General features: G+C 36.9%; 1 protein-coding gene across 1 annotated transcript in view; it reads left to right on the forward strand.

Moving 5' to 3' along the window:
- LOC125910388 (protein unc-13 homolog C) overlaps nt 1–27,692 on the forward strand; it is a 339,112-nt gene that overhangs the window by 225,166 nt on the left and 86,254 nt on the right. Inside the window, exons 17-20 of the mRNA XM_049614136.1 lie at nt 713–790; nt 14,324–14,412; nt 21,828–21,977; nt 26,603–26,726. Of these exons, the coding sequence (XP_049470093.1) occupies nt 713–790; nt 14,324–14,412; nt 21,828–21,977; nt 26,603–26,726 (441 nt within the window). The remainder of the gene's footprint in view (nt 1–712; nt 791–14,323; nt 14,413–21,827; nt 21,978–26,602; nt 26,727–27,692) is intronic.

The raw sequence follows: 27,692 nt of genomic DNA on the forward strand, positions 1-27,692 counted from the left end.
ATTATTTTATTTTTTTAATATGAAATTTATTGTCAAATTGGTTTCCATACAACACCCAATGCTCATCCCAACAGGTGCCCTCCTCAATACCCATCACCCACCCTCTCTCCCTTCCCACCCTCCATCAACCCTCGGTTTGTTCTCAGTTTTTAAGAGTGTCTTATGGTTTGGCTCCCTCCCTCTCTAACCTTTTTTCTTCCTTCCCCTCCGCCATGGTCTTCTGTTAAGTTTCTCAGGATCCACATAAGAGTGAAAACATATGGTATCTGTCTTTCTCTGTATGACTTACTTCATTTAGCATCACACTCTCCAGTTCCATCCACATTGCTACAAAAGGCCATATTTCATTCTTTCTCATTGCCACATAGTATTCCATTGTGTATATAAACCACAATTTTGATACCTTTTCTTAAAGTAAATCTTTAAAAGAGAATTTGGCTCAATAGTAAGAGGAAAAGAAAGATTAGTAATTAAGTCCCCAATAGTTTATTGTCTGATATATTATTAAATTGCATTCCCCAAAGTGATAATATTTCCCTCTTCCATTCTTGACTCTTAAGAAGTATAATCAAAATAGCAGAATTATTCTCTTTGCCAGATATAATACTTCAGTGATGATTGTATATTTATCACATTTAAGGTAAACTCATTCAATAATTTCATGTATAAAAGATTCTCACACCATCTTTTTTGTTGTTTGCTTTACTTCAAGCCCTGTATATTGATGAACAATATTCAACAACTGCGGGTCCAGCTGGAAAAAGTGTTTGAATCCATGGGAGGGAAAGAGGTGGGTATATTTTTATGCCTGCATTTGCCAAATATCTATTTAGAGATCATTAGCAGCACAGCTCTTTCCTATGGAAAGTGTCATAATCAAGTTTTTTACATGGGTTAACAACAGAAGAGGACATGGCCGATAATCTAAAATATCATTAACAATAAGGTGACCATTATACACAACAGAATATTTGAGTGATGCATTAGAAGTGTGAATGGGAGGGGGGAGATGGTCAGTAGCCTTTTGTAGTGTGTATACAGAGAGAGTGCTATACACACAAATCTATATATGCTAATGATCTGTAAAATTATACAAACTGCGGATTTTTTTTTCACCATATTGCACAATGTCAACCTGATATCAATGTTTGCTCTGAAATGTGCTTTGTGGCCCTAGTGGTTTTGATGCATCAGTTTCTTGTTCACATGTAAAAATCTGTCAAAATGTGTTGTGTGCTGTGTCTGTAATGTGTCATGTCTTTGTCCAACATCTTTGACTTGCATTTCCCTGAGCAGAAGAAGGAAGGAGAAAGATTCTTTTATGAGGTTTGTGATAGCAAGCATCTTACCCTTTTCTGGCTGTTTCCCCCCAGACCTAAAGACCATCGCACTTATTTATTCTCATTCGCTCATTTGGATCAAGCAGACAGTGAAATAGTAGTTGTGCACCTGCCTCCTGCTTTTGCCACGGTCTTTCCTTTCACACACCAACATGAGCGTCCAGGGACTTGGGGACCAGAGTTGGTGCTGAGAGGGAAAGTTTCATGCAGCTGGCATTCTCCCACCACTCCCCCTCCCTAAAACAACCCCAAGGGCCACTAGAATGTAGAGATATTTCTGTTGAGGATTTTAGTTACAGTGTTCCTTATTGAGGTAAGGGTCAGAGATGTACGCGAAGCAAGTTTGGACTCCAAAGCAAAGATCCCTTTTATTTCTAAATGTACAAGGCTGAAAATGCTTCTTTTAACATTGGGCTTCTTCACATATGATGTTGCTTTTAACCCCATGGAGACATTTGTACGTTTCCTTCCCTTTTTTTGCTATCTTACAGACTCAGTCTTTTGAAAACTGAACTTGCTGCTTAGCAGCCTACAAATCAGAAGCACTAGGATATGCGTGCAGAGATGGAATAGTTCAAAAATGAACTCTGATTTTTAAACCACAGTATCAGTTTATTTTGTATAAAATAAGACTCCATTCCCTATCATGTGTTAGTGCCTTTTGCACAGTATGAGGGCATCAATCTCGCTTTTGAATTATTTTGCTGAATTAGGTGAACACAAGCAATTGAGGATCATAGCTGGAGATTGCCGTTTTAATTTTAGTGATGTTTTATATTCAGAGTTTAAGTTCACTTACTGTTAGAAGCATTGTGAAGAAATGACTGATTTCTTGTGTGGGGGGGAATTCTGTCGTCTTTTACTGAATTTTTAAGACCACATATCATGTAAGGATAAAGTTATATTTAAAATGCCATATTTCCAGGAATTTATCCTAATGCTACTTCTATTTCCTTACTATTCCATGGTTGGATTCTAATGTGAGTCATATACTGCTGACTGAATATTAACAAGACAGATCAGACCTGTACTTAAGGAAGCTTTGTGGGCCAAGCCACGCGCTAACCAAAAATGTTATGGGGCACCTTGTACACCAAACAAGAATGGATTCTTTACTCCACATAAAATTGCCAATTTGAAATGTACCGGTTTCACATTGTAAATTTAGCTACAACTCTATAGCTAAATCACACAACTCTTCTTACTGGAGAACATAATGAAGATGGAAATACTGAGGTTGGTGCCTTCTACCTTTATCACTCTTGCAAGGCCAGTTGCTAAACTCCTCATACATAATTTAAAGGGAAAAATCAATTAAGTGAATGGAATGAATATCTAGTTTCTAACAATGTAATTTTTTAGGAGAACAGCATGGACCCTAGTTCTTTTCTTTTCCTGCATTTAAATATTATTCATCCCTTCCCTCCCTTTCCTTATCATCTTTTGATATTCTGTCCCCTTTCTAAGAACAATTTCTTATTATCTTATTATTTTCCATTTTCACCTCATCATCTACTACCAAAAAAAAAAAAAAGTGTTAGCATTGCCATTGGTATGGATGGTCAGGAGGGAGCAAGACCTCAACCCAAGTGTGGGTATAACATTCAGCCTCCAGAGAGAAAGGAGAGAAAGAATCGTCATTCTGCAGATTTATGTTAAGAGTTGCTAGTTGCTACACTCATCCTCCTTTGGGCACCAGAATCTCAAAATTATAGACAGAGCCCTTCCAATCCAGTTAGCTACATAGGGCACTATCTAAATGGGCTCCTTAACTTGGAGCTGTTATAAAGATAAAGAGGATTTTATTGAGAATGACAGAATTTACCCTTCACTATGAGAAGTTTATACAGCACTTAATACGGGCATGCTCGGTGGCCTTTAAAGGTAATGCATTGTGTACTGACGCCAGTCTTCCTCTCAACAGTGGAACTGGTCGTAACACCGGGACTGGTCTTGCTAAGGGAAGCTTCCCTGTCTAGTTCTTCTTTTTAGGAGTTTCTTATAGTTTGTCCCCTACCACCTGTGTTAGGATGTGCACTTCTTGCTACAAAAACTCTTAATTAGCAAATGATTAATGATTGTGCACTTGCTCAAAATGGTTTACTCTGTGTTCATTAGCTGGCTCCTAGCAGCGGCATGGCTTGCGTCTCATACCGTCTGCAAAGTGCCCGCCGCCCACACGCCCCGCTGCATGATGCTGCAGCTCTCTGCCGCTTTAGCCCCACCACTGTAGGGGCAGCGCGGCTGCGCTCTCTGTCCAGGATCAGCCTCTTTTCCCTGTGGAGATGGAAATAATGTTTAAAACCTTTTTCTAGGTGTAAAAAAACATTGTCTTAATGGAGTCCCAGTTTGAAACATGACCTGACATTCTGACAGTCTTGGCATGTGTCAGTGGCTCCAAAAGCAGTCCTTGTGTAGACACCATTACTGCCTGCCTGCACGATACCCCAGAGACCATGTGGGCACATCGTTTTTTTTTTTCCTAGTGCCCTCCTTAGAAAAAGAAAAGCAAACCGCTAAATTTTTTCTCCTCTATTGTGACTTTCTGACATGCTTCCTTGCATAAAAATTAAGAGCATGTTTTGGCATAACAACTTTGTGATTACTGTAGAGAATATAAAAAATATAGTAAGTCACACAAGCCATGAAGCAAACGTAACCTTAAGAATGAGGCCCAGAGTCTGTTTTCTTTTTAGTAAAGCATGCCATGTGATTCTTTCATGTGCATATTGTTTTGGGACACACTATACTAAAATAAAGTAGCCAACCCACAGTATGGATTGACTTGAGCTAGAAGTTAAATTATGTGCACCACAATCCCCATACTGCATTATCGGTCCCTTTGTAACACAGTAACAGCAAAATGATTATCAGAATGTCAGGTACTTATTTTCATTATTGTGAATGATCATTTTATTATTCTCTAATAGCTGAAATACCTCAAAAGAAAAACACATATACTTTGGTTTACATTATTTTAATAGCTTAATTATTTTATGAGTATAACTCAGCTCAGAGCAATTTGAAATAAATACAGACCTTGTATTTTTTTTTTCATAAAAATATATTGCCCTCACCTACAAAAAGGACTCGGTTGCATTTCCTTGCCCTGCAATCTAATTTGTATAAATACATGAAAAAGAAAATCAGATGATCTGAAATTTCATTTCATTTCAGGAAGCCATAAGATATGGGTTATGAAACTCTGGAGAACTTGTAGTAATTGATTTAGAAAATTATGACTGTGCTGTGTAAGCAGAAGAGGCATTACTCCTTCATGATATTGCATTGGTGCAATTGTCCTGAGTGGTAGAATTCATAATTATCCATAAGCCTGCTAACTTACTGACAGTACTTCAGATGCTAGAAGTCAGCCATCATTAAGTGAGGGGAATAAGGGCATTTGTTTCCTTAGCTATATTCTCTTACTCTGCTGGCCACAAAGCAGACTAATTAGATACATTGGTAATATTTTCATTGCTATGTCTCAAAAATAACTCAATCTCTTGACTCATTTCACTGTGGTAAACTTTCCTGAACAGGGCCATGGAATCTGAAACATAACACCACCTATCCTAAACATGTGTGTATTTTAATGAGCAATGTAACTATTCTTTTGTTTCAGGAAAGCCTTATCTATATCCTTTTCCACTGTTTAATGATGAATTTGATGAATTAGAAACTGCATCTGACTCAAAGTATAATGCATGTCGCTGATTGAAATTCACTGTAAAACCGATTAGCTGTAAGGACTTAGTCTTCAGCTAAGCAAATCCCCACCAGAGAGGACGGAAATTAACCCCTATCATATTTTACTTAGCATTATCCTTTCAAAATTATACTTGCTGGCAACAGGGGATTGAATAGCACTGCTTTAAAGGAAACAATGCTTCACACTAGTACTTCTGTAACTTCAGCATGCATCAGAACTACCTGGGTAGCTGGTTAAAACACGTTGCTGAATTCCATCCCCAGATTTTTTGATTCTGAAGGTCTTGGGTGGAGCCTGATGACCTGCATTCCTAACAGATTCCCAGCTGATGCTAACGCTTCTGCTCAGGGGACCACATTTTGAGAATTATGGCTCTGTGCTCTTAGAACAGCAACCAGGTAATTAGGAAATGGCTCAGAGCCTCCTTTGTCTTATCTGTGCCACACACCTCACTGACCTACTTAATATGTTTTGAATCTTGAGAACACAGAGGACTCGACATGTTGGAATGGATCCAGACACAGCATGCAATGGTACAGGCAAATGTTTGTATTAAGGAATGCAGTGATCCAAAAACATAGGTGACCAATTTGCAATACTAAACAAATACTCAGAATTTTTTAAAACATTCTAGACTTTATGCTTACATTTTATATGTAACCCTGTCGAAAGGTGTGGTTGTACGGAGGCTAAGCTTTATGTTCAGGTTTCTGATGTGTCTCACCTTTTGTCCTTAATGTAAATAGAGATACCACTCACTAGTTAATACATTAGTGACAATCGGTGTACTGTTTTCATCTCTTTTCCAGCCATTAAAAAGTAAATTATAAAATATGTATCAGACGTCTTAGATAATAAAATAAACAATTTACATTAGTCATCTCTTCCTTTTAGTTCTAAAATTGTTGTCTAAAGCAATTTGCAAAGATTTTTTTTTCTATTTGGTAGAAGGGTCTATTGTTGCCACTTATAGTCACTAAATCTGTAGGGCAGTAGTTGAGACAGGAAGTTTATTAGTGAAGTCAGAACAAGTAAAGTAATAACGTTTGGGAGTGGAACCTCCTCCCCAACACTTTGCAAATTTGAAAATATCCTTTAAATGAAAGCTGTACTTGTTAAATCTTATCCTGCAACAATTCAAAGAATAAGGTGAAACTTCTAGTCTCTTCATGTGTAAATAGAGCTCCAAGGTGGGATGTCATTTGGCTGAATTCGGTAAAAGCAAGCAGCTATTTTTAGTTTTATGGCAGCAGATAACAAGGGGAACTGAATGTTTGAAGTAGTGGCCTTTTATTTTGATGGCAGGCAGCTGTTGCCTGCTTTCTTTCTCCTCTGAACCATCTCTATGATTGCAGTTAACAAATCGGACTTAATAGAAAATTAAAAGACTAATGAGGGCCAGAGGGGCAAATTGCATTGAGGTGATTTAGTAAGTATGATTAAGAATCTAGCACTGCTACCAAGTAAAATTCAGCTAACTGCTAAGCTTGTGAAATGAAGAAAAGGTGCCATCTATTAGGTTGAGAAGTTTCTGGGTGGGTGACCCATGTCAGGATGAAATAAAAACTCAGGCGGGTACTGCTTGTTAACCTCATTCCCCAGAGCATTCCCACGAAATCATAGGGTCGCCTCTGTGCCATCAAGTCTTTATTTAAACTAACCTGTCTCTGAACCTTAAGAGAACTTGAGAGAGAATTCAAGCCACAGCCAGGAGGGAGAAAAAAAATAGAGCTTAACTGCCAGTTTCTATAATAGACCTATTTTATTGTCTTGTGATCCTCTTTGACTGTTTATGCTTGCCTTCACAACCCATAAATCAATGCAAACTAGGAAAATTTACTTCTCTAACCCAGCCAATCCCCCTTCTTCTCCTACTTGATTGAAAGGGACCTCAGGCACTTCATGCAAATGGTTCACTGAGGGAATTCTGTCTCCATGGACTGATGTTCAACAGGTACTCAGTTCAGTTGATTGAACAGACTGTGTTCACAGTGCCTAATGGGTGAATGGATTCCCTAATGTGAGTAGCAGAATGGGAAAGACAGAGTGAAACAGGGCAAAAAGGCATTTTTTATAGAATAAATTCTGAACATAAATTTTGTGCCTCCTTTCTTCTCCTGACTTAATCTTACTCTGTCCATATTCATGGTTAGTCAGCCAATAGATGGAGCTAATAAGCCCAATGTTCCTTCTCAATCAAGTTATTTTACTTGTTTAATTTTTAATGAGCATTTGCAGAAGAGAATTTCTTTAAAAAAATATGGCTTCTTAGACTGCTGCTTCTCAGTCCTCATATGTCCCCAAAATATATCATGAAGCATGGCACATTGTCCACGCCTTGGTTTTTCCACTTGTAAAAGGGAATTGTACTCTATGGCTTCTGAAGTTCATTCTAGTTCTAAAATTCTGCAGTTATAAGGACACTTGTTATAAACCCATGGAGTAGAGGTTTAGTCTATGTGTTGTAGGTGAAGAGGAAAAAAAAGTTTAAGAGAAAAGAATGGATCTTGTCACTCATATGAGGTCTGAAGGTATCATTTTTTCTTAAAAGTACAGGGATAAAGGAAAGGCTTTTTTCCCCTTCAGTTGTCTAGGCTGAAGAACCTAACTTAACATATCTCAAAGGCATTCAGTTGATTTGAAGCACAATGACAGTTGGATTTACTGCATACTCTCTAATTAGGATGCGAGACAGCTACTGATGTTCAACTTTCGAAGCGAAGAAGTTAGAGGCATGAATTTATATAACTAATGATACTCTAGCATAACAGTTCATGCAAATCTGAATGGCATAACGAAAATGTCATAGTCTATCTCTTAAAATGGTCTGATAAGTTCTTGGGGAGCGTCTTTCCTAACAGGAATAAAAAAGGAAACAAAAGACAGTGTAGCATTGGTGGACCTGGGGCACAATTCTTTTTCCTTCCTTTCTTTCTTTCTTTCTTTCTTTCTTCTTTTTTTTTTTTTTTTTACAATACAGAACACCATACATGTTTTTAAATTTCACGCAACATTCCACAATACCCATGCTGAATACCATAGCTCAGCAAGTGATTTAGGACATTCCAAGGAGAGTAATTTCCTGCTGGATTCAGTAAGGAATGTTCAGTGATTTCTCAATCATATATTTTAAGTTGAGCTAGCCATTTTAGGATGTATAAATTCTGGCCAAATAGGAGGGTTGGAGAGAAATGATATTTAACAACAACAACAAAAAAACATAGCCCAGATAAGATTGTGATAAATTACTTGAAGCACTTCCCTTGTTGAAGCCAGCTACTAGGGCCAGCAGATTTGGTCTTTATTAAAACCACTCTAGGAATAGTTAGGAGGATGGAATAAAAGAGAAAACAAGAACACAATGTGGAAATGATTGCATTCGAGTCTACATGAGGATAATTCTGCATCAAAAATTGAGGATAGGACAGATGGAGAAAATATTTGAGATGTTATCAGTCATATTTGGTATCCAAGTGACTATGGAAGGTAGAAGGCAAAGAAGGGTCAAAGATGATTTTCACATTTCTGCCTTAACGGTATGGTATCAATAAAATTTGAGACATAAGTTAAGGATGGACAGGTAATACGTTCATTTTTGATATGCTGACATTTAGGTCATCCAAGTAGAAAAGGCCAAATAGGCATGTGGGAATGTAGACATGATACTCAGGCATCCTGTTAAAGCTATAGATAGAGATTTGGGGGGTTGTTAACACAGGGGTGGGAATTGAAGACATAGGCATGGATGTGATTGCTCAAGAGACACTGAGTGGGAAAAAAAAAGGAGACGAGGAAGGGAGAATGGAAGGACACTTATTTCTAAGGAGTATATAGAGGAAGAAAAGTCATCAAAAGAGAGACAAATGATAGGCAGAAAAATAGGAGAGCTAAGAGAAGGTAGTCTCTAGAGAAATAAGGAAAAAGAGCTTGAGAAAGCAAGAGTGAATGCAGGCTGAGTAGGCTGAATAGTCATTGGAGATCACTATTAAGAAACCACTGGTGATGTATACATGAACATTTCAGTGGAGCGTCCAGAGCAGAAACTACACTAGAGGAGATCAATATTTAAGAAATAAGGAAGCTATAAGTTTTACATTTATGCTGTGAACAGTTTGATGGTCAAGAGAAGAAAAGATATTAGCAAGCTATCAATGAGAAGCTAGTACTAAATAAGTTGGTCTTTGTATTCTATTTTTTATTTTAACAAAGTGTTGTTTGAGTATATTTATAGAATGGGGTCTTGAAGATGATGATGAGGGGGAATGAAGACAGAAAGGGACATTTGAGCAGAATCCAAAACAAGGAACCAAGAGCTCAAGTTGAACTGTTTTCCTTGGAAATGAAGCTTGCTTTCTTTCTCTTTCTTTCTTTCTTTCTTTCTTTCTTTCTTTCTTTCTTTTCATAGATAGAGTGATGGTGTCTGCATTTATTAAAAGATTGTTCCGAAAAAACCTTCAGGACATGAAACCCACCAGTCCAATGACCAAAATTTGGGACCTGTGTAGATGAAGGCCAGGGACTGATCATCCTCCCTGATATGCACTTGTTTAGATAAGCAAATAATGGAACTCTAACACTGATGAGTTGAACAGGAGGAAAAACAGCCTAGTAATGTGTATACAACAGAAAGGAGATGAGGTAGTATTGAACACTGGGGAACAGGAATACAATTCACACAAAATTTCTTCCTGCAAAGCCTTAATTCTTTTAAAGAGTTTGTATTGAGCTGTTGAAAGAGTTTAAAGCCACTTTCCAACTGACTAGTTCTATCTCCAGCAACAGCTTGATGGTTGGATTAACCATTCCTGTTTTAAGAGGCTGAAATAACATAGATTCCCTTCACATTCCTTGGGGAAATGATGTGTGCTGGTAAAACACGAACAAACCAAAACATGCAGAGTGGGTATGGTAACCATATTTTTGGAACTAAACAAATATCAGGACATAATCTGATACGGGCTGACAGTGAGACAAAAATTTGAAATCAGGACTAAGTTTGTAACTCCAGAATATATGGTTGCTAAGGAATGAAAGATTTCAAATGCAAAAGTATTCTATTAATAGTCAATGCAAATTATCACTCCAAGGAGAAGGAGCACTCTGGGTATCAAGATTTCCTTTGAGGGATAATTTCCGTGCTTCTTTCTGCCCTCACCTCCTTCCTCAAATATTTAGTAAATGCCTAGGCATACAGGGACAGACGCCCAGGGTGGACAGTTAACTAAGACAGAAATCAGTGGAAGAGATAGATTAATAAGAGAACAATTAGAAGAAAGATTCGTACAGATGTTGTAGTAAACCGCATAGGTAGTGCAGGGGTTAGAGCTACTAACAGCACAGGGCCAGCAGCATGGAGGGCAAGAATTGCTAAAGTAAGTGATGGATGCATTGTCTTTTAAAGGAAAAGTAGAAGTGGGCCTTAGGGAAGAAGAACTTAGCAGATAGCTTGCATTCTGGCTCTCTCTTCCAGACAAGTCTTTTTTTATTATCACAGCTCAGTGGTGTAAAATATGTCAGTGGTGTGAAATCTCAAGAGAGTACCTATGTATGACGATAGTTCATTCTGACCATTAGAAAATCATACCCTTCCAGCCTTGATTTTGGAATTCTAAAACCTATCATGGAGTGTGGATAAAATCTGTTTCAAAAGCTTTACTATAAATTCAGAATTTTACTCTGTATATTTAAATTCTCATTGAGTATATTCCTCTTTACATGGAGGCATTTATTTTTTATTTTTTGCCAGCCAAGTTGTTTACGTACACATGCTAATTCAGTTTGTAATTTTTTAAAAAAATTTAAAATGTTTTTATTTATTTTTGAGAGAGACAGAGATAGGGTGCCAGCTGGGGAGGGGCAGAGAAAGAGGGAGACACAGAATCTGAAGCAGGTTCCAGGCTCTGAGCCATCAGCACAGAGCCTGACCTGGGGCTCGAACTCATGAACTGTGAGATCATGACCTGAGCCTAAGTCAGATGCTCAACTGACTAAGCCACCCAGGCACCCCTCAGTTTGTAATTTAAAATAAATTTATTAACCGTGACTTTTGAATGCTTGTTTTTTTTCCTTTTAATAATAACTCTAAATAACAATATAAAAAATGCAAGTTGATATTTGATATTACATTTAGAACCAGTCTAAGTTTTAAATCTTTGGGAAAAAGATTTAAATCAGGTAGTCTTTCACCTTTCCAAAGTAGCCAATAATTTGTAAAACGTGCTGTTGGTAATTTAGGCAATGAAGTCTAAAAGCCCAAGTTATTGTTTCTTACAAACTTAAGGAAGTTTGTAGTAGTAAGGAAAATTTCTTCTATATGTACGAATAAAGAAATGCAGAACTCAAGAACTGGTTAATTTGCTGCCTAAAGGGATTGTTTTATAACTAGATGAGTATGATATTTATAATCATTATTATTGCAAAAGACCTACAATTCAGCCTCATAATTACTGCTTCTGTTTTAATGTTATAATGGTATGATTTTGATCAGATGAACAACAAGTACTTAACTGAAATTATTATTATTATTATTATTTTTGCCTGGTTCCATGACAGAGGCGTTAGTTTGCACCCACTTGGAAACTTAAGCTTCTATGAGGAAATGAAAACTGTCATCCAGTGTTTAAATTGCTATAGATTTGACAGGTTCACAGTTTCAAGCCAAAGCCAACTATTTGATAGAAATCTCCATTCACAAAATACCAAAGGTAGACTAAAATAATTTATGGGAAAATAGCATAATTTCATCCAACTGATCTAACCATTTTTATATGACTTTAGAGTCATTATCTTAACAGGTGAAAAAAACCTCAATGTGTATATTAAACTAATTTGAAAACAAAATACACATTTTAAATAAGAAGCAATCCCAGGGTGCCCTGGTGGCTCGGTTGGTTAAGCATCTGACTATTGGTTTCAGCTCAGGTCATGATTTCACAGGTTCCTGAGTTTGAGCCATGTGTGGGACTCTGAGCTGATGGGGCAGAGCCTGCTTGGGATTCTCTCTCTCCCTCCCATGCCAGCCCTCTCTCTCTTCCTCTGTCTCCCCCCCCCGGCCCCCACTCCATCCCTCCCTCAAAATAAGTAAATAAACTTTAAAAGAAAAAAAGAAGCAATCCAGTTTCCTGGTTAAAACTCTACTCTCATAGCCATTTCCTTGGAGATGACAGGTATATGGGCAGGAAACTAACACCTATCTACCCAAGCGGTTTACCAAAGAGTTGGAAGCATGAAGAAACCTATGGAAGGGCTTCTCTCTCATTCCTGTTGCCCAAAAATCTTATCCAAATGAAATAAAAATGGTATTAGGTCAATAGCAAGAAAATACAATAAAAAATGTTCAGACTGAATGGTGCCTTGGGAGTGGGGCAGACAACCCACAAATATTTTCTTGGTTAAAGTTCGGTGAATTACAGTTTATTAGGCTATTTTTGTTTCAATGCCTATCAGTGTCTTTTTAACTTAAGTGCTAATTATCTTTCCGAATCACTGCCTTATGACCAGCTATAGCTTAATGGAACTCTCAGAAATTATGAGACTCAAGGATATTCTAATTTTCTAACTCCAAAAGAAGTTTGTAACAGTAGCCTATGTATCTGTGGGTGAGAGCTGTGAGCTTGTCTGTTGATGGAGACAGAAAAAAGATAAAGTCCAGAAGAATCACATTGGCTCTATAGAGGGGCAGCAGAAACTAACCAATGTTGAAACCACCTGAATTTGAGTCAAAATTGACATCAAGGATTGGTTTGATAAAATCAGTAGTCACATGCCAAGTGCAATTTTTTATTTCCATTCCAGTGTGTTTAATCATGGTAATATAAGCTAGAGCCACACAGTGTGCTGAGATATATAAATAATACTTCTTCCTAACAGTATCTTAGTACTAGAAAATGTTCTTGGACGATTACGGTACTAAATGACCAGTGTATAGTATCAGGGATATTATTTGGCCCTGGGCTGGCTTCCCGGAGTTGAAATTTGATATTGGGTCCTGTATTTTTTGGTGTCCATCTTAGGTCCTCCTATTTACTATAAGTCCTCCTTTAATTTGTTCTACCCCCAAAAGTTGGCTTTATCCTATCCCTTGTTTTCAATAGTAGATCCGCTTGCATAATAATTATAGCTACTAAAGGCAAGAAACTAATTTCTAAAGCATCAAAGGAAGGTTGACTTAATTACAGAGAATATTCTCGATTGCCCTTTACATGAATTCCTATCAACTTGAGATAATACATCTGTTACAAGTCATTCTTTTTTGACAGTGTAACAACTTAACACACTTAACACACTTAACACACTTTGTTAAGTGTGAAAACTTAACAAAAAGATTACAAGTTTCTAAAGTGCTAATGAAACTTGTGTTGATCCTGAACTTTAATTACAAAAATATTCTGTCAATAGATCGATAGGTTTATAGTTACGTTTATTTATAGTATAGTTTTTCTTGTAATGGTTAACATTATTTTAAGAACTGAAACCAAATAAAAAGAATAGTTGACTTTTAACATTTGCATTGTAAAAACATCTTCAAATATGTTATCTTGATTTAATTATTTTTTATTTGACCCTAAATGTGCTCAGTAGCTTAACTTCAAGCTATAAATATTTGAAAACTTAAAGAATAATAAAAATAAAATGAGGAACATTGGATCTTGAACTCTGAATTTCTAATTGGCATCTAGGAAGAGAAGTCAGGCCTATCACCTCAGAGAAACATTGCAGTGCTTGGATAATTTATTTTCCCTATTTTTAATTCTCTAGTTTATAATTTAATTTTTAATTTTAACTATTCTGTAGTTATAAAAAATATATAAATACAGTCAAGTCACAGTACAACACTCACAAATTAATTTTTCTTACTATTTTTTTATTTTTATGGGCCTATTTATTTACAAGGATAGTAAAAACTGAACTATATTTGAAGCAACATGTATATTCAACTAATGCATAACACAATCAATTTCTAAGTTATGAAGTTACCGTGTTCTGAAGGTTACTTTCTTATGCCTTGCATCCCATTGCTGTAACCAACAAAGGCTTTGCTATCTAGCTCTCATCTGTATGCATGCCATGCATTTCGATCAATTTTTTTCACACATATTTAGAATTTCCTAAATTTTGCACTTAATTTCAAAGATTAAAAAAGGGAAAGGAAAGAGGATATGTGTGTTGTATTGTTTGAAGTTTACCTTGTAATAAGCAAAATGCCTGTAAGAGAAACAAAAGTGTACTTTCTCACAACTCCAAAGTAATATCGTTTATGGTCTTTCTGCAGCTAGATCCTGAAGCTAGTGCTATTCTAAAAGAACTTCAAGTTAAACTCAATGGGGTTCTGGATGAGCTCAGCATCACTTATGGTGAAAGGTAAGTGGCTAAGTAGTTATTATCCAAATGTGTTGGGTTTCCACTAATAGTAATCATGCTTTCAATGCTCTTTCTCTCCTCTGACTGGTTAAATTCATTTAACTTCAATAATCCAACCACGCACTATCTCCTCTCAACAACCCCACAATCTACCAGTGAGGTCTTGATACATGTTCGCTGGAACTTTACATGATCCTTCAGTTGGGTAGTACTTTTAACACTGTACTCTAAATTCTGCTTTACTTGCCTATCTTCCGGACTTTACTAGTGTGCTTCTTAAGGTCAGAAACCGCATATCTCATTCCTACCTGAAATTCTAGTGTGTCAAGCTTAGTAATTATTGAAAGAATGAAGGGAGGGAGAGACGCTTCACATACAAAAGAGGAGTGAGTTGCATTCATGCCATTTATATCATTGTGACTGCACTTCCAAAGAACTGAATTCCAACCCCATAAGCTAATAAAGCCAGGGCTCTAGGTTTTAAGGTTTAGGAATCTTGATGTAATTACCCATAGGAGAGTACTGGCACATCTATATTTTTTCTATGTTTTTTAAAGTTTATTTATTTATTTTTGAGAGATGTACAGCCCAAGTGGGGCAGGGGTAGAGAGCAAAGGAGACAGAAAATCCCAAGCCAAAACCAAGAGTCTGATGCTTAATGGACTGAGCCACCCAGTCGCCTCTATTTTTAAACAATAAATCTTCCTTCTCTATAGTGTGGCTCTAAAGAGAGAAAAATCCATCCTAGATAAACTTCATTTTGGCCCTATAGGAAAAATCCATTAGATCATCATCAAATGTTAAAATAGAAAAGCAAACACATCTTTAAAGAGATTCATTAACTTCATACAGATTTGCTTTAAAATTTTTTTAATGTTTATTCATTTTTTGAGAGAGAAAGAGATAGTGCATGAGTTGGGGAGGGGCAGGGACAGAGGGAGACACAGAATCAGAAGCAGGCTCCAGGCTCTGAGCTGTCAGCACAGAGCCTCATGAGGGGCTCAAACTCATGAACCCTGAGATCATGACCTGAACCAAAGTCAGTTGTTTAAGACTGAGCCACCCAGGCACCCCCCAGAATTTGCTTTAAATATTAGTTTGATAAATGTTCACTTACTGTGTTCTGTTATCAGATGGCACTATCAAAATTACTCTAATGAAGGTTATCTATCTCTTTGAACCCCACTCATCAGTTATTATTGGGTTTTGGAAAGATATATGCTTAATAAATATTGATTAGATATGCTACTTTCAAATCAGAAAGACTAAAAAGAAAAAGACACTAAAATCATCATTTTCCCCCCAAATATAGCAATGATGCAAAGTAAAGAAGAATCCCATATTGGCCTTCTCTTAATTTTTTAAAATTTTTTTAATGTTTGTTTATTTGTGAGGAAGAGAGAGAGAGAGACAGAACATAAGTGGGGAAGGGGCAGAGAGAGAGGGAGACACAGAATCTGAGGCAGGCTCCAGGCTCTGGGCTGTCAGCACAGAGCCTGACGCAGGGCATAAAACCACAAACTGTGAGATCATGACCTGAGCTGAAGTCGGATGCTTAACCCACTGAGCCACCAAGGTGCTCCGGCCTTCTCTTTATTATTCATTGTCTTTATGTAGCCCACCTTCACAGCTCAGGTGCTGAACAAGAAACAGCCTTGCTGTATTGAGTCCAAGGTGATTCCTCTGCCTTCTGTTTTGTGTTGTTAGCTGACCTGGATGATTGTGCTTACTTGACCTAGATATTCCTAAGCAATTTGAAGATTCTGTGTGCCTGGAGTTGGAGATGCCGACATTGTCCCAGAGACGTTCGGGCTTACTGGCTCTGACTTGAGTGACACTTAGTTGATGGAGGCTTTTGGTCAGTCAATTTGGGCCTACCTCTCTTCAGTGCAGTTGTGAATTATTAATATGTGGTTAGCAAAAAAAACTGTTGCATTAAGCTAGGAAGACAAAAATAGAGATTATTTAGCAAAGTCAGGGAAAACAAAGAGGTGTCTGGGATAGCAAGGGGTGTTCAGAACCTAATGGGAAATAAGATGACTAAACAGAATAGAAATTAGAATATAAATAGAAAACATATATTCAAATTACTTTCTGGAATATAGCCAAATCATCCTTATGAATAAATACTTTTTGTTTTGTTCTGTTTTGTTTCGTGGGAGGAATATTCAGTTTACAAAGGCTGAATTTATGATTTGAAAAAAATTGAGCGAACTTCAGTTATGAAATAAGGAGTGATGCTTGCTGTTAGAAGAGCACTGGAAGTATTTTGTTCATGTGAAGCCAGATATTTTCACCTAGATATTGAAACTCCTGGTTACCCAGCACTATTTCTTCATTATTTTATTAAATATAGTAAAGAATTTAGTATTGTGTGCAACTATGGCTAAGATGATTGGAATAAACAACCCACATGCCATGCTTTTCTTATAAAAAGAATAGTTATTATATACCTGTTGGTATGAATTTATTTCCCACACAACCGATCAGATTATCACACCAGGTGGATGGGATGGCTATAATGATCAGCGTGACCACACTGTAAAGTCAAACTGGATCATTTTACTCTGAATCAACCTTCTTTAGAGTCAAAATTAGCAGTCTAGAGCCTTAATATTAAGTGTATAATTAATTGCCCCAAATCTGTTCTGTCTGGTGTTTTTAAAACCCACAACCAGGGGCGCCGGGGTGGCTCAGTCGGTTAAGTGTCTGACTTCAGCTCAGGTCATGATCTCACACTCCATGAGTTCAAGCCCCGCATCGGGCTCTGTGCTGACAGCTCAGAGCCTGGAGCCCCCTTCAGATTCTGTGTCTCCCCCTCTCTCTGCCCTTCCCCTGCTCTGTCTCTCTCTGTCTCAAAAATAAAAATAAAAACATTAAAAAAATTAAAAAAAAATAAAACCCACAATCACATAATTTTTGTATATGGAGCTGGTAGGATGATTTCACAGTAAAGCCAGGGCAGAGCCAAACCACACATCTGAAGCCCAGGTTCCTGGGACTTTGACATGCTCACAGGAATCAATTCTTTTTATTTTGTCATGTTCTGTTTTGTTTGTTGGGAGGAAACTAAGTGATATAGTTTCACTGATATCTTAAAGATGTTCTTACAGATGTTCTTGCAGTTTTCAAAACTTGTGCCACTTAGGTTTCTGCTTATATTTTGGAGTTTGGCTTTGGGCTTACTACATTTCTTTTAATGATGCCTTTGGTACCAGTGGCTAGCTGGATTAAGAAAGGAATTCATGAACATTTCCTAGGAATTCTCCTGTTAGTATTTGACTTCACGGGTACTTATAAAATCTGTCATTATTAACTGGTACCACTTTTATTCAAGCTGATTGCTACAGACTTCTCCAACTAAAAAATTCACACAGAAAAAATATTTTAGGTGAACTTACCAAAAATTAATAGAGACAAAAAATTTTAGGTGAAATGCAGGTGTTGGTTTATCCTGGATTAATGTTAAGATAAAATGTCACTGTCTCTGATACACTGATAACCCTTCTTCCATATGCCTGATCTCACACATGGAGCTGGCTTCTGGTGGGAGTGTCTATTGTAGGAGAACTCATTTAAACATTTTTATAAATAACTATCATAACTTCTTCTGCTCAATCTATCCTCCACTCCAATACACTGATTTGAGAAACAGTGCAAAAGGAAGCAGCTATTTCAAGGGTGATTATTACTACAGTCAGCAGGATCACTGATGACCCAGTGGTAAATCAACTAATTCACATTTTCCAACATTATCTACCTTGCTTTTCTATTGTCCCAAATATTTGCCACTGTACCCTCACTAAATACACACACCACCACTATCACCACTTACTTTCTCACATTCTGCACCATGCCTACCCCCACCTTCCTCCACAACAACTACCTAACAAAAATCTAAAGGCAGGTCTGGCCAGGTAAAAGCCAAAATACACATATCTGGATTCTTCTGGACCTGAGTTTAATTCAGTGAGACATCCTCTTTTAGATAAATATGCAGGGAGCTAAGAAATGAGCTACATGCATAGGGGCAAGCTGAGGTTCAAGGATCCAGAAACCAAATACAGATACCAAGTCCAAAGAGGCAGGAATGGTATTGTCAACAGTAAAGCAAGTCCAGGAGAAGTCGGGAGCCAAAGATGGATGATGGTAAAAGTAGATTCAGGTCTTGACTCTATGCTCAAAATTACATAACAGTTTATTTATAAATCTGCTATAAAAAGTCCAGGAGGTGGGCACCTGGTTAGCTCTGTCCATTAAGTGGCTGACTCTTGATTTGGGCTTAGGTCATGATCTCACAATTTGCGAGATTGAGCCCTGTGTTGGGCTCTGTGCTGACAGAATGGAACCTGCTTGGTATTCTCTCTCTCCTCTCTCCCTGCCTCTCCCCCTGCCCACTGTCCCTCTCTCTCTCTCAAAATAAATAAACAAACATTTTTTAAAGGTCCAGGAGGAAGGAAAACATCCAAGTTGTGACAGCTTAAAATATATCAAAGATTTCCAATATTTGGTAGCAAAACCAAAAATTAGAAAAATAAAATATTGTATAACAGGCTAAGTAAAATATTTTCATGATGTAAATTCTAAAATAAATTCTCACATGTGCCACAAGAACAAGACATTCTGTGTTTTGTTCATCGATATATCTTCAGCACCTATGAACTGAGATTGGCACATAAGTATTTTAAAATATTGGTAGAATGCATGCAATGATAAATACTTATATTTTCTACTTAATGGTAGCATTATATGGTGAAAATTCCTAAACTTCTATATAAAATTTTAGAAATTAGTACATTTGGAAACGACTCAAATAATATGAACTCTATAACCTCTGTGTGTGGGGGAAGAAGAGGGAAAGGACTGACTTGATTACAGTACTTTTTTTTTTTAGTGTTCATTTATTTTGAGAGAAAGAGAGTGTATAAGCTGGGGGAGGGGAGAGATAGAGGGAGAGAGATTCCCAGGTGGCGTCTACACTGTCAACATAGAGCCTGACATAGGGCTCGATCTCATGAATCATGAGATCATGACCTGAGCAGAAATCAAAAGTCAGATGCTCAATCAGGCCTGACCCACTCAGGCACCCCAACTGTGATACTTTTTTAAATAGACTTTTTCCTTCTAATCATCACCATTCTAGTGATGGGACCATTTTACAGGTTGTCATTTATCCCCATTCTCCTAAATTTTTTTTTTCTTGCCTGCCTGTACATCTCTAATAATTACTTCTGTTGTTAGAAGTGTGAAAGTAATAGACACTATAGAAGAATGATAGTGATGATGAGTCTCCATTATTTAAATGTCCTACTTTGTGCCAATTATTTCGGTAAAAGATAGAAAGAATGAAGAAATAATGCTAAAGATTACTTTTCACATACTTATTTAAATCCTTGGAGTGGTGAGGCATCTGGGTGGCTCAGTTGGTTAAGCATCTGACTTCAGCTCAGGTCAGAATCATGCAGTTTGTGGGTTTGAGCCCTGCATCAGGCTCTGTGCTGACAGGTCGAGGCTGGCACCTGCTTCGGATTCTGTCTCTCTCTCTCTCTCTCTCTCTCTCTCTCTCTACCCCTCCCCTGTTTGCTCTATTTCTCAAAAATAAATAAACATTAACAAAAATTTTAAAAAGTCCTTGGAGTGGTGAGGTAATAGAAGTGGGTGGACGGAGAGCGTCCACTGATACATTCAGCCACTTGTTCTTGAGCAACTTCTTTGTGCAAAGTGTGACATCTGGTTCTGTGGTGTGGATAAGTAGCACCAAAAAAAAAAAAAAAAGTGCTTGCCTTCATAGAGCTTATATTCTAGTTGGGGCAACAGGCAATAAACAAATTAAAAGTATGCAATGTGTCAAATAATAACAATATATAGAGAATAATAAAGCAGTTAAGAAAAAAAACTGTGAGGAAATGGAGAATGATAGAAATGTCATTTCAGATTGAGTGTTCAAGAAGAATTTTCAATGGACATGGCATCTGGTGTATGACTAAGAGTGAGGGACCAAAAGACCCATGAGAAATTTCATGGGAGAGGGAACACAACAGTGTCTATGAGATAAGAGTGTCCTCAGAGAATTCTAAGAACACTAAGAGTTAGGATACTTTATGATGACTTCTGATGGATTGGATATTGGTATGAGAGAAACACATTGGACTTCTAAGTGGAAAGGTTTCATAGGCAGTTTAACAAAGTGGTCTGGAGCTCACATTAGAAGTCAGGTCTGCAGGGGTGCCTGGGTGTCTCAGTTGGTTAAGCCTCTGACTTCAGTTCAGGTCATGATCTTGTGGTTCATGAGTTCAAGCTCTGCATAGGGCTCTGTGCTGACAGCTCAGAGCCTGGAGCCTGCTTCGGATTCTGTGTCTCCCTCTCTCTCTGCCCCTCCCCGGCTCACACTCTGTCTCTATCTCTCAAAAATAAATAAACATTAAAAAATTTTTAAAAAGAGGAAGTCAGGTCTGCAGATGTGTATTTGGGAATCACCAGTATATTGACATTGTGAAAGCCATGGAACTAGATACAATTGCCAAAAACAGCTATATTTGACAAAGAAATGGAGTGGTCCAATGATCAAGCCTAATTACAATGTAGGGTTGCCAGATAAAATATAGGATATACACAATTAAATTTGAATTTTAGGTAAAGAATGGATATATTTAGTATACATATGCCTGAAATATTGCATGGGGTGTACTTATACTAAAAAATATTCACTATCTGAAATTCAAATTACCTGGGTATCCTGTTTTTTTTTTCAAGTTTCTTTATCATTTATTATTTTTGACAGAGAGAGAGAGACAGCAAGCAGGGAAGGGGCAGAGAGAGAGGGAGACACAGAATTGGAAGCAGGCTCCAGGCTCTAAGCTCTCAGCACAGAGCCTGACCTGGAGCTCGAACTCAAAGAGGGAGAGATCATGACCTGAGCTATAGTCGACTGAGCCACCTGGTTGCCACATATCCTGTCTTTTTATTTGCTAAGTCTGGTAACCAATGCTACTCCAATGCTTAGAGGTCAGGTAACTGAGAACAGAGCACAGCCAGTGAGATTAGAGGAAAGCCAAGAGGGTGTGGAGTCCCAGATGCCTAGTGAAGAAGGTGAATCCCATGCCGAGAGTCTTTCAAAAACATTTTTCCAATGCTCAGAGGAATGCTCAGCTATTTCTGTGAGAGATGGGGCCAAATAAACCCCCACTCAAATTAATTCAACCTGAAGAGCATTACTTTTTATCTGCTTATATGGGTCCCAAGAAAGCTTTGATTGCAACAAAATTTTTTGCAGCTGAACAAGAAGTTTGAAGACTGATGAGCATGGGAATTCACACCACTTGAAACAGATCAAACTCCTTGGAGTTGAATTAAACAAAGACAAAGGAATCATAAATGTTTGTTTTTATTTCGGAATTTATATTCCTTATTTTTAGTTTCCAGCTTATCATTGAAGACTGTATAAAACAGATGAGTTTTGAACTAAACCAAATGAGAACAAATGGAAATACTGCATCTAATAAGAACAGTGCAGCAATGGATGCAGAGATTGTGTTAAGACCCCTCATGGACTTCTTGGACAAAACGTAAGTTTCCTACCTAGTTTTCTCTTTAACCACCTCCCTAAATTTGACTGATACAGTTTTTAAGAGAAAAAAATTGTTCTCCTCTACATAAGATAGTTTTAAAAAGTCTTCTGGAGAAATACGCTAATTCATCAAAAAGGAAAAGACTTTTAATTCATTACTAGATACGAAAAAAGCAGGCATGACTTTGTGCAGGAAAGGAAATAAATAATGATAACTAAGGAATTTGCTGTTCTGAGGGGAGAAAACATTAGGATTTGATGCTTCTCAGATAAGATACTGTTTTGCATCCTCTTGGACATCAAAAAAGACAGGATTAAGTCCAGAATGTCTGATTTCATGTCAGAAAACTGAAGAAGAGATAGCACAAGTATGAGCAGAATTATTTCAGTTCAGAGGCAAGTAGACTGCCTGACTCAACCTTCAGTAATTTATTGAGCACCTATCTGTATCAAACTTTTTATTTTAGGCACTAGATAGTGACAAAAAAGAGAGTCAAAGTCCATGACTCCATGGAGATTATGGCCTAGTAGTAGTGCGAGTGGGTGGAAATGGAGGCCTTTGTGACCAACTAAGACTGTGTTCTTAACCAAAAAGGCTTGATTTTTTTTAATGCTTCTGCTCAGTTCCTACTCTTAGAAGTTCTAATTTCATAAGTTTGGAGTAGGGTCAAGGCATCTATATTTTAAAATAAGTCCACAATGGGTCACCATTGATCTAAAGCAACCAGAGACATGATTTCTTAAATAGTGGAACTTAACACCAAACTGAAGGTAGAAAAGTAAAAAATAATTTTGAATGCCTACGAAGGGAACAGTGTTACACCTGGTGGTTTCATATGTTACCTCATTTAATATTGTTGCAGCAAATCAATTGATACCAAAGGGACCAAAATAAGTAAGGACATAATAGCTTTCTTTAAAGGATAACAAAGAGAGAATTAGTAAAGAGGACCTCTTCTATATATTTATGACATATTTTATTCATTTTTCAAAATATTTATTTATTTTTGGAGAGAGAGAACATGAGAGAGCACAGTGGGGAAAGGGCAGAGAGAGAGAATCCTAAGCAATCTCCATACCATCAGTGCAGAGCCTAAAGCAGGACTCAATCTCATGAGCCATGAGATCATGACGTGAGTGGAAATCAAGATTCGGAAGCTTAACCGACTGAGCCACCTAGGTGCTCCTTTGACGTAAATTTTAATTCCATTTCCCTTTGTTTATAGCTTACTGAATAACCAAGACTAATGTTCATTATCACTTTAATTTCAATTTTGGTAGACAAATTGTCTTTTCTGTTTGTATGAGGAAATATCTAGGATATAACTTAGCAAGAGGGAGGTGGGCATGTAGGTGTAGAAGAAAGGGAGAAAAATCATCTTCATTTCTTTAGTTTCTTAATGTAGACTTTTACCATTTAATTTCCTGTATAACCCCTTGACATTTTTATCTTATTAGATGGCTCTTTCTATGACCAATACAGAATCATATCACATAAACACACTACCATTTGGTTGTGAATGTGATGGTGAATGGAGAGCAGGACAAAGCAATCCTCTTCAAACTCCTATGGAATGCCTTATGGTTTTAGACTTCCAGCCAGTCATTTATCCAAATGTTGTGGAACATAGAGAAAGTTCTAAGTTATCCTAATCCTTTTAACTACTAGTTGAGCAACACTGTATCCATTTCACCATCTGTAAAATGAGGCCAAAACATAAAGTCAGTGGACCCTCCTTTTCAGCATATTTAGATTATTTTACTGTCTTAATTTTATTAGAATTATACAACATTATATAATGTATATATATATATATTTTTCTAATTCTTAGTAGAAAGGGACAGTATATAAAGATACAAAAAAAAATCTATGAGCTTTAAAAATTTGTAAAAGATTTAAAATTTTTGGAAAGAGATATGAGGCATGAAGAGTTGCACAAATTCTCAAGGCTAATAAAAATGTGTAACCATAAAGCCATTTGTTAGGAGAGATTTTTAAAAGTCAGGTATTCTGTTCTTAGGGAGCCAACAGGTTAGGAAAAATACAAAAATAAACACAATAAGGTATAAGTTAATAATTCCTTGTTCAAACTGTCATTAGAAATTCCATTTGCGTTAGATCTTTCTAGGTGGGTAGGACTTAGAGGTATGGAAATGAGGGATAGGAACTCTGGAGGAGGGAGAACAGCTGGATACTGTCTTCATGAAAATCCGATCAAGTGTATGACAGCAAATCTCTCTTGCCAGCTGGAATACATGGTATTTGAAAATTGTTTGGTTAATTGGTCTGTGGTTAACCAATTTAGATAGCTCAGTTTCCAAAATATATGTTTTTCAGTTTGCATTATAGAGTGGGTTAACTCTAAATTAAGGAAGCAGTTGCTAGATCTCCTGTTTGTTCATTTAAAATGAACAATGGAGGGCTTAAAGTCTTTAAGGTAGCTTTGAGAAAAATCCCCTTAGAAATCGTGTTATATTATAAATGTATAGGCTGTCTTTGTGTAGCCTCTTTAAATAAAACATGTCTGTATGTTTCATTTTCTTCACCAAGACCTCACCACTCTATAAAATGAACTGTAAACTCTATTTCCAGCTGGCAGAAATCCCATGCAGAGCTACAAACATGTCAAGGGTTTTATACCTATTCATTCATTTCCAGTCTGAGCAGAATTAGTTGGCATGCCAAGTGTACGAGCTGACCATAAAGACAAGGTCAATGCTTAAACCCAGACCTTTTGAAAATGGAAATTACACATCTGCTACAAAAATGGCAGATTGGTTTTGTCTCAAATTACCCTAGGAATATTTCCGAGGTTAGGTACTTTGGTTCTGCTGTGACACATCTGCTGGTTTCTACCCTATGTCTATATCATGAATGCTACTCTCCAACAGTGGTTTCCAAATAGTGGGGCTACAGATTCCATAACTATGCACAGGGGTCCCAACACCCACCCCCACCATCTAAAGGAGGTTATTTTCATATGTTTTCCTGTTTTAGGTATCTGCATACAGTAGAGTTCGGAGAAATAATTCTACATAAATAGATATTTTGGAAATCTTTCCCTTAGCCTCTCATATGTCACCTGCATTTAGATGTTAATTATATATATTTAAAATAGTCAACTCTATCTCAGAACCAGAATTGAAATTATAATTTCTGAGTCTAAAAGCATACAGAGAACTTAGGAACACTGTAGGGAGTTGATGAAGCTATCCTGAAATACATGACCCACCTCTAGCCCTCTGTGAAACAGGTGTAATGAACTCTTATTAAAGTAGCCTTACAGAGTTGAGTGTCCTATTGCAGCACATTCAGTAAATATCGATACAGCACTGTGAATTGACAGAATGTTGGGCCTTCACATGGTAGCGTGTTTGTCGAGGGCATCATAGCACATTGGATAACACTGGATTTAGAGGACTTTTCAGCCCTCACTTAATAGCTTCACTTCCTTGAACAAGTTCCCTAACTTCTCTGAAACTGATGTTTGTTTGTTTTTTTAAGTTTCATTTATTTATTTTGAGAGAGAGAGTGTGTGTGCATGCACAAATGGGGGAGGGGCAGAGACAAAGAATCCTAAGCAGGCTCAACACTGTCAGTGCAGAGCCCAACCCAAGGCTCAATCTCATGAACCACGAGATCATGACCTGAGTCGAAACCTAGAGTCAGACTCTTAACCAACTAGCCACCCAGGAACCCCTCTGAACCTGTTTTTGATTTATAAAGTGAATGTAGTAATAAACAAAAAGCATTTGCAGAAGAGTTTTCTAAATTTAGGTGTTACATAAATACCGGATGATGTTATCATCATTCTCACCATGAGAAGAATTTATAAGAAATATAAATATAAACCTATTCACATTGGTAAATTTGGCATCTTAAAAAGCTGATCTTAGAAAAACAGAACAGATTGGTAACTGCCAGAAGCTGGGGGATTGGGAGAGTGGGTAAAGTGGTCAAAAGGTACAAACTTCCAGTTATAGGATAAGTAAGTCCTAGGGATTAATGTATAGCATTGTAACTATAGTTAACAATATTTCACTGCATATTTAAAAATTACTGAGGGTAGAGTAGATCTTAAAAGAATTTTTAACTGCCTGAGGTAATGGATGTTAACTTATTATGGTAATCATTTCGTAATATATATGCATATCACATCATTATGTTATACACTTGAAACTTACACAATGTGATATGTTAATTGTATCTCAATAAAACTGAAAACTTTTGACTCTTGAGTAAAATTATATGCATCTTTGTTGTTATGTTGGAGCAGTTACAGATAGTGATAAAAATGTGTTTCTTTAATGTTTTGCCTGCATCGTGAACATGGGGTATGTAGTAAATATGAATTAAGAATGTGGGTAAAAATCATCTACTTTGGGAGCCTTGATGTCAATATAGGAAACAATTTAAGGGAAGTGATATGCTCAGTATATTTTCTACCAGTAGTGAATCATCTAATATGTAATATGCTGAAATGTATTTTTTTCAGTAAACAAAATTTAGCATTAAGGCCTATTTATATATTTAAATCTCAGTATTGAAAAATGTGAATTTCTGATCAATAAAAAAGTTGATACCTTGATATGAGGCTTATAAGTGACTGTGTTTTATTTCAGATTAAGTCTCTCAGCAAAAATCTGTGAGAAAACCGTCCTAAAGCGAGTTTTAAAGGAGTTATGGAAGCTAGTTCTTAACAAAATAGAAAAACAAATTGTCCTCCCTCCTCTGACAGATCAAACAGTAAGTATTTAAAACCAAAATTTGAGTATACTTTTTTTTTAATTTTTGAGATATAGTTGACATACAATGTTAAATTATCTTAAGGGGTGCAACAGTGATTTGACAGTTATGTACTTTATTTAATACCACCATAAATGTAGTCACCATCTGCTACTGTACAAGGTTATTAAAATAATATCGATTATATTCCCTCTGCTGTACTTCTCATTTCCATGATTTATTTCATTAGTGGAACTTTGTACCTCTTAATCCCCTTCATCTTTGTTGCCCATTCTCCCATACACCTCTCCTCTGGCAAACACTACTTTGTTCTCTGTATTTATGAGTCTATTTCTGTGCTTTGATTTGTTTATTTGATTTGTTTTTTAGATTCCACATATAAGTGAAGTCATATGGTATTTGTCTTTCTCTTTCTGACTTATTTCACTCGGCATAATACCCACAAGTTCCATCCATGTTGTCATGAATGGCAAGATCTCATTTTTTTTAATGGTTGAGTAATATTCAATTATGTGTGTGTACATATGTATGTCTACATGTATACACATATGTACATACATACATTAATTCATGGTGCAGACCAAAAACCAAAGAAACACATTTTCATACACACACACACACACACACACACACACACACCTTCTTTTTCCATTCATTAGTTGATAGACCCTTGGGCTGCTTCCTTACCTTAGCTATTATAAATAATGCTGTAATAAATAAAGAAGTGCATAAATCCCTTTGAATTCGTACTTTCATTTTCCTTGGATAAATACTCAGGAGTAAAATTACTGAATCATATAGTTTATCTGTTTTTAATTTTTTGAGGAACTTCCATACTTTTTTCCACAGTGGTTCCACCAATTTACATTGCCACCAAGGAAAATGAAGTGCATGAGGGTTCCCTTTTCTCCACATCCTCACCAACACTTGTTATATCTTGTCTTTTTGATTCTAGCCAGTGTGACT

This window comes from Panthera uncia (assembly GCF_023721935.1).
Source record: "Panthera uncia isolate 11264 chromosome B3 unlocalized genomic scaffold, Puncia_PCG_1.0 HiC_scaffold_1, whole genome shotgun sequence".
NCBI classification, from domain to species: Eukaryota; Metazoa; Chordata; class Mammalia; order Carnivora; family Felidae; genus Panthera; species Panthera uncia.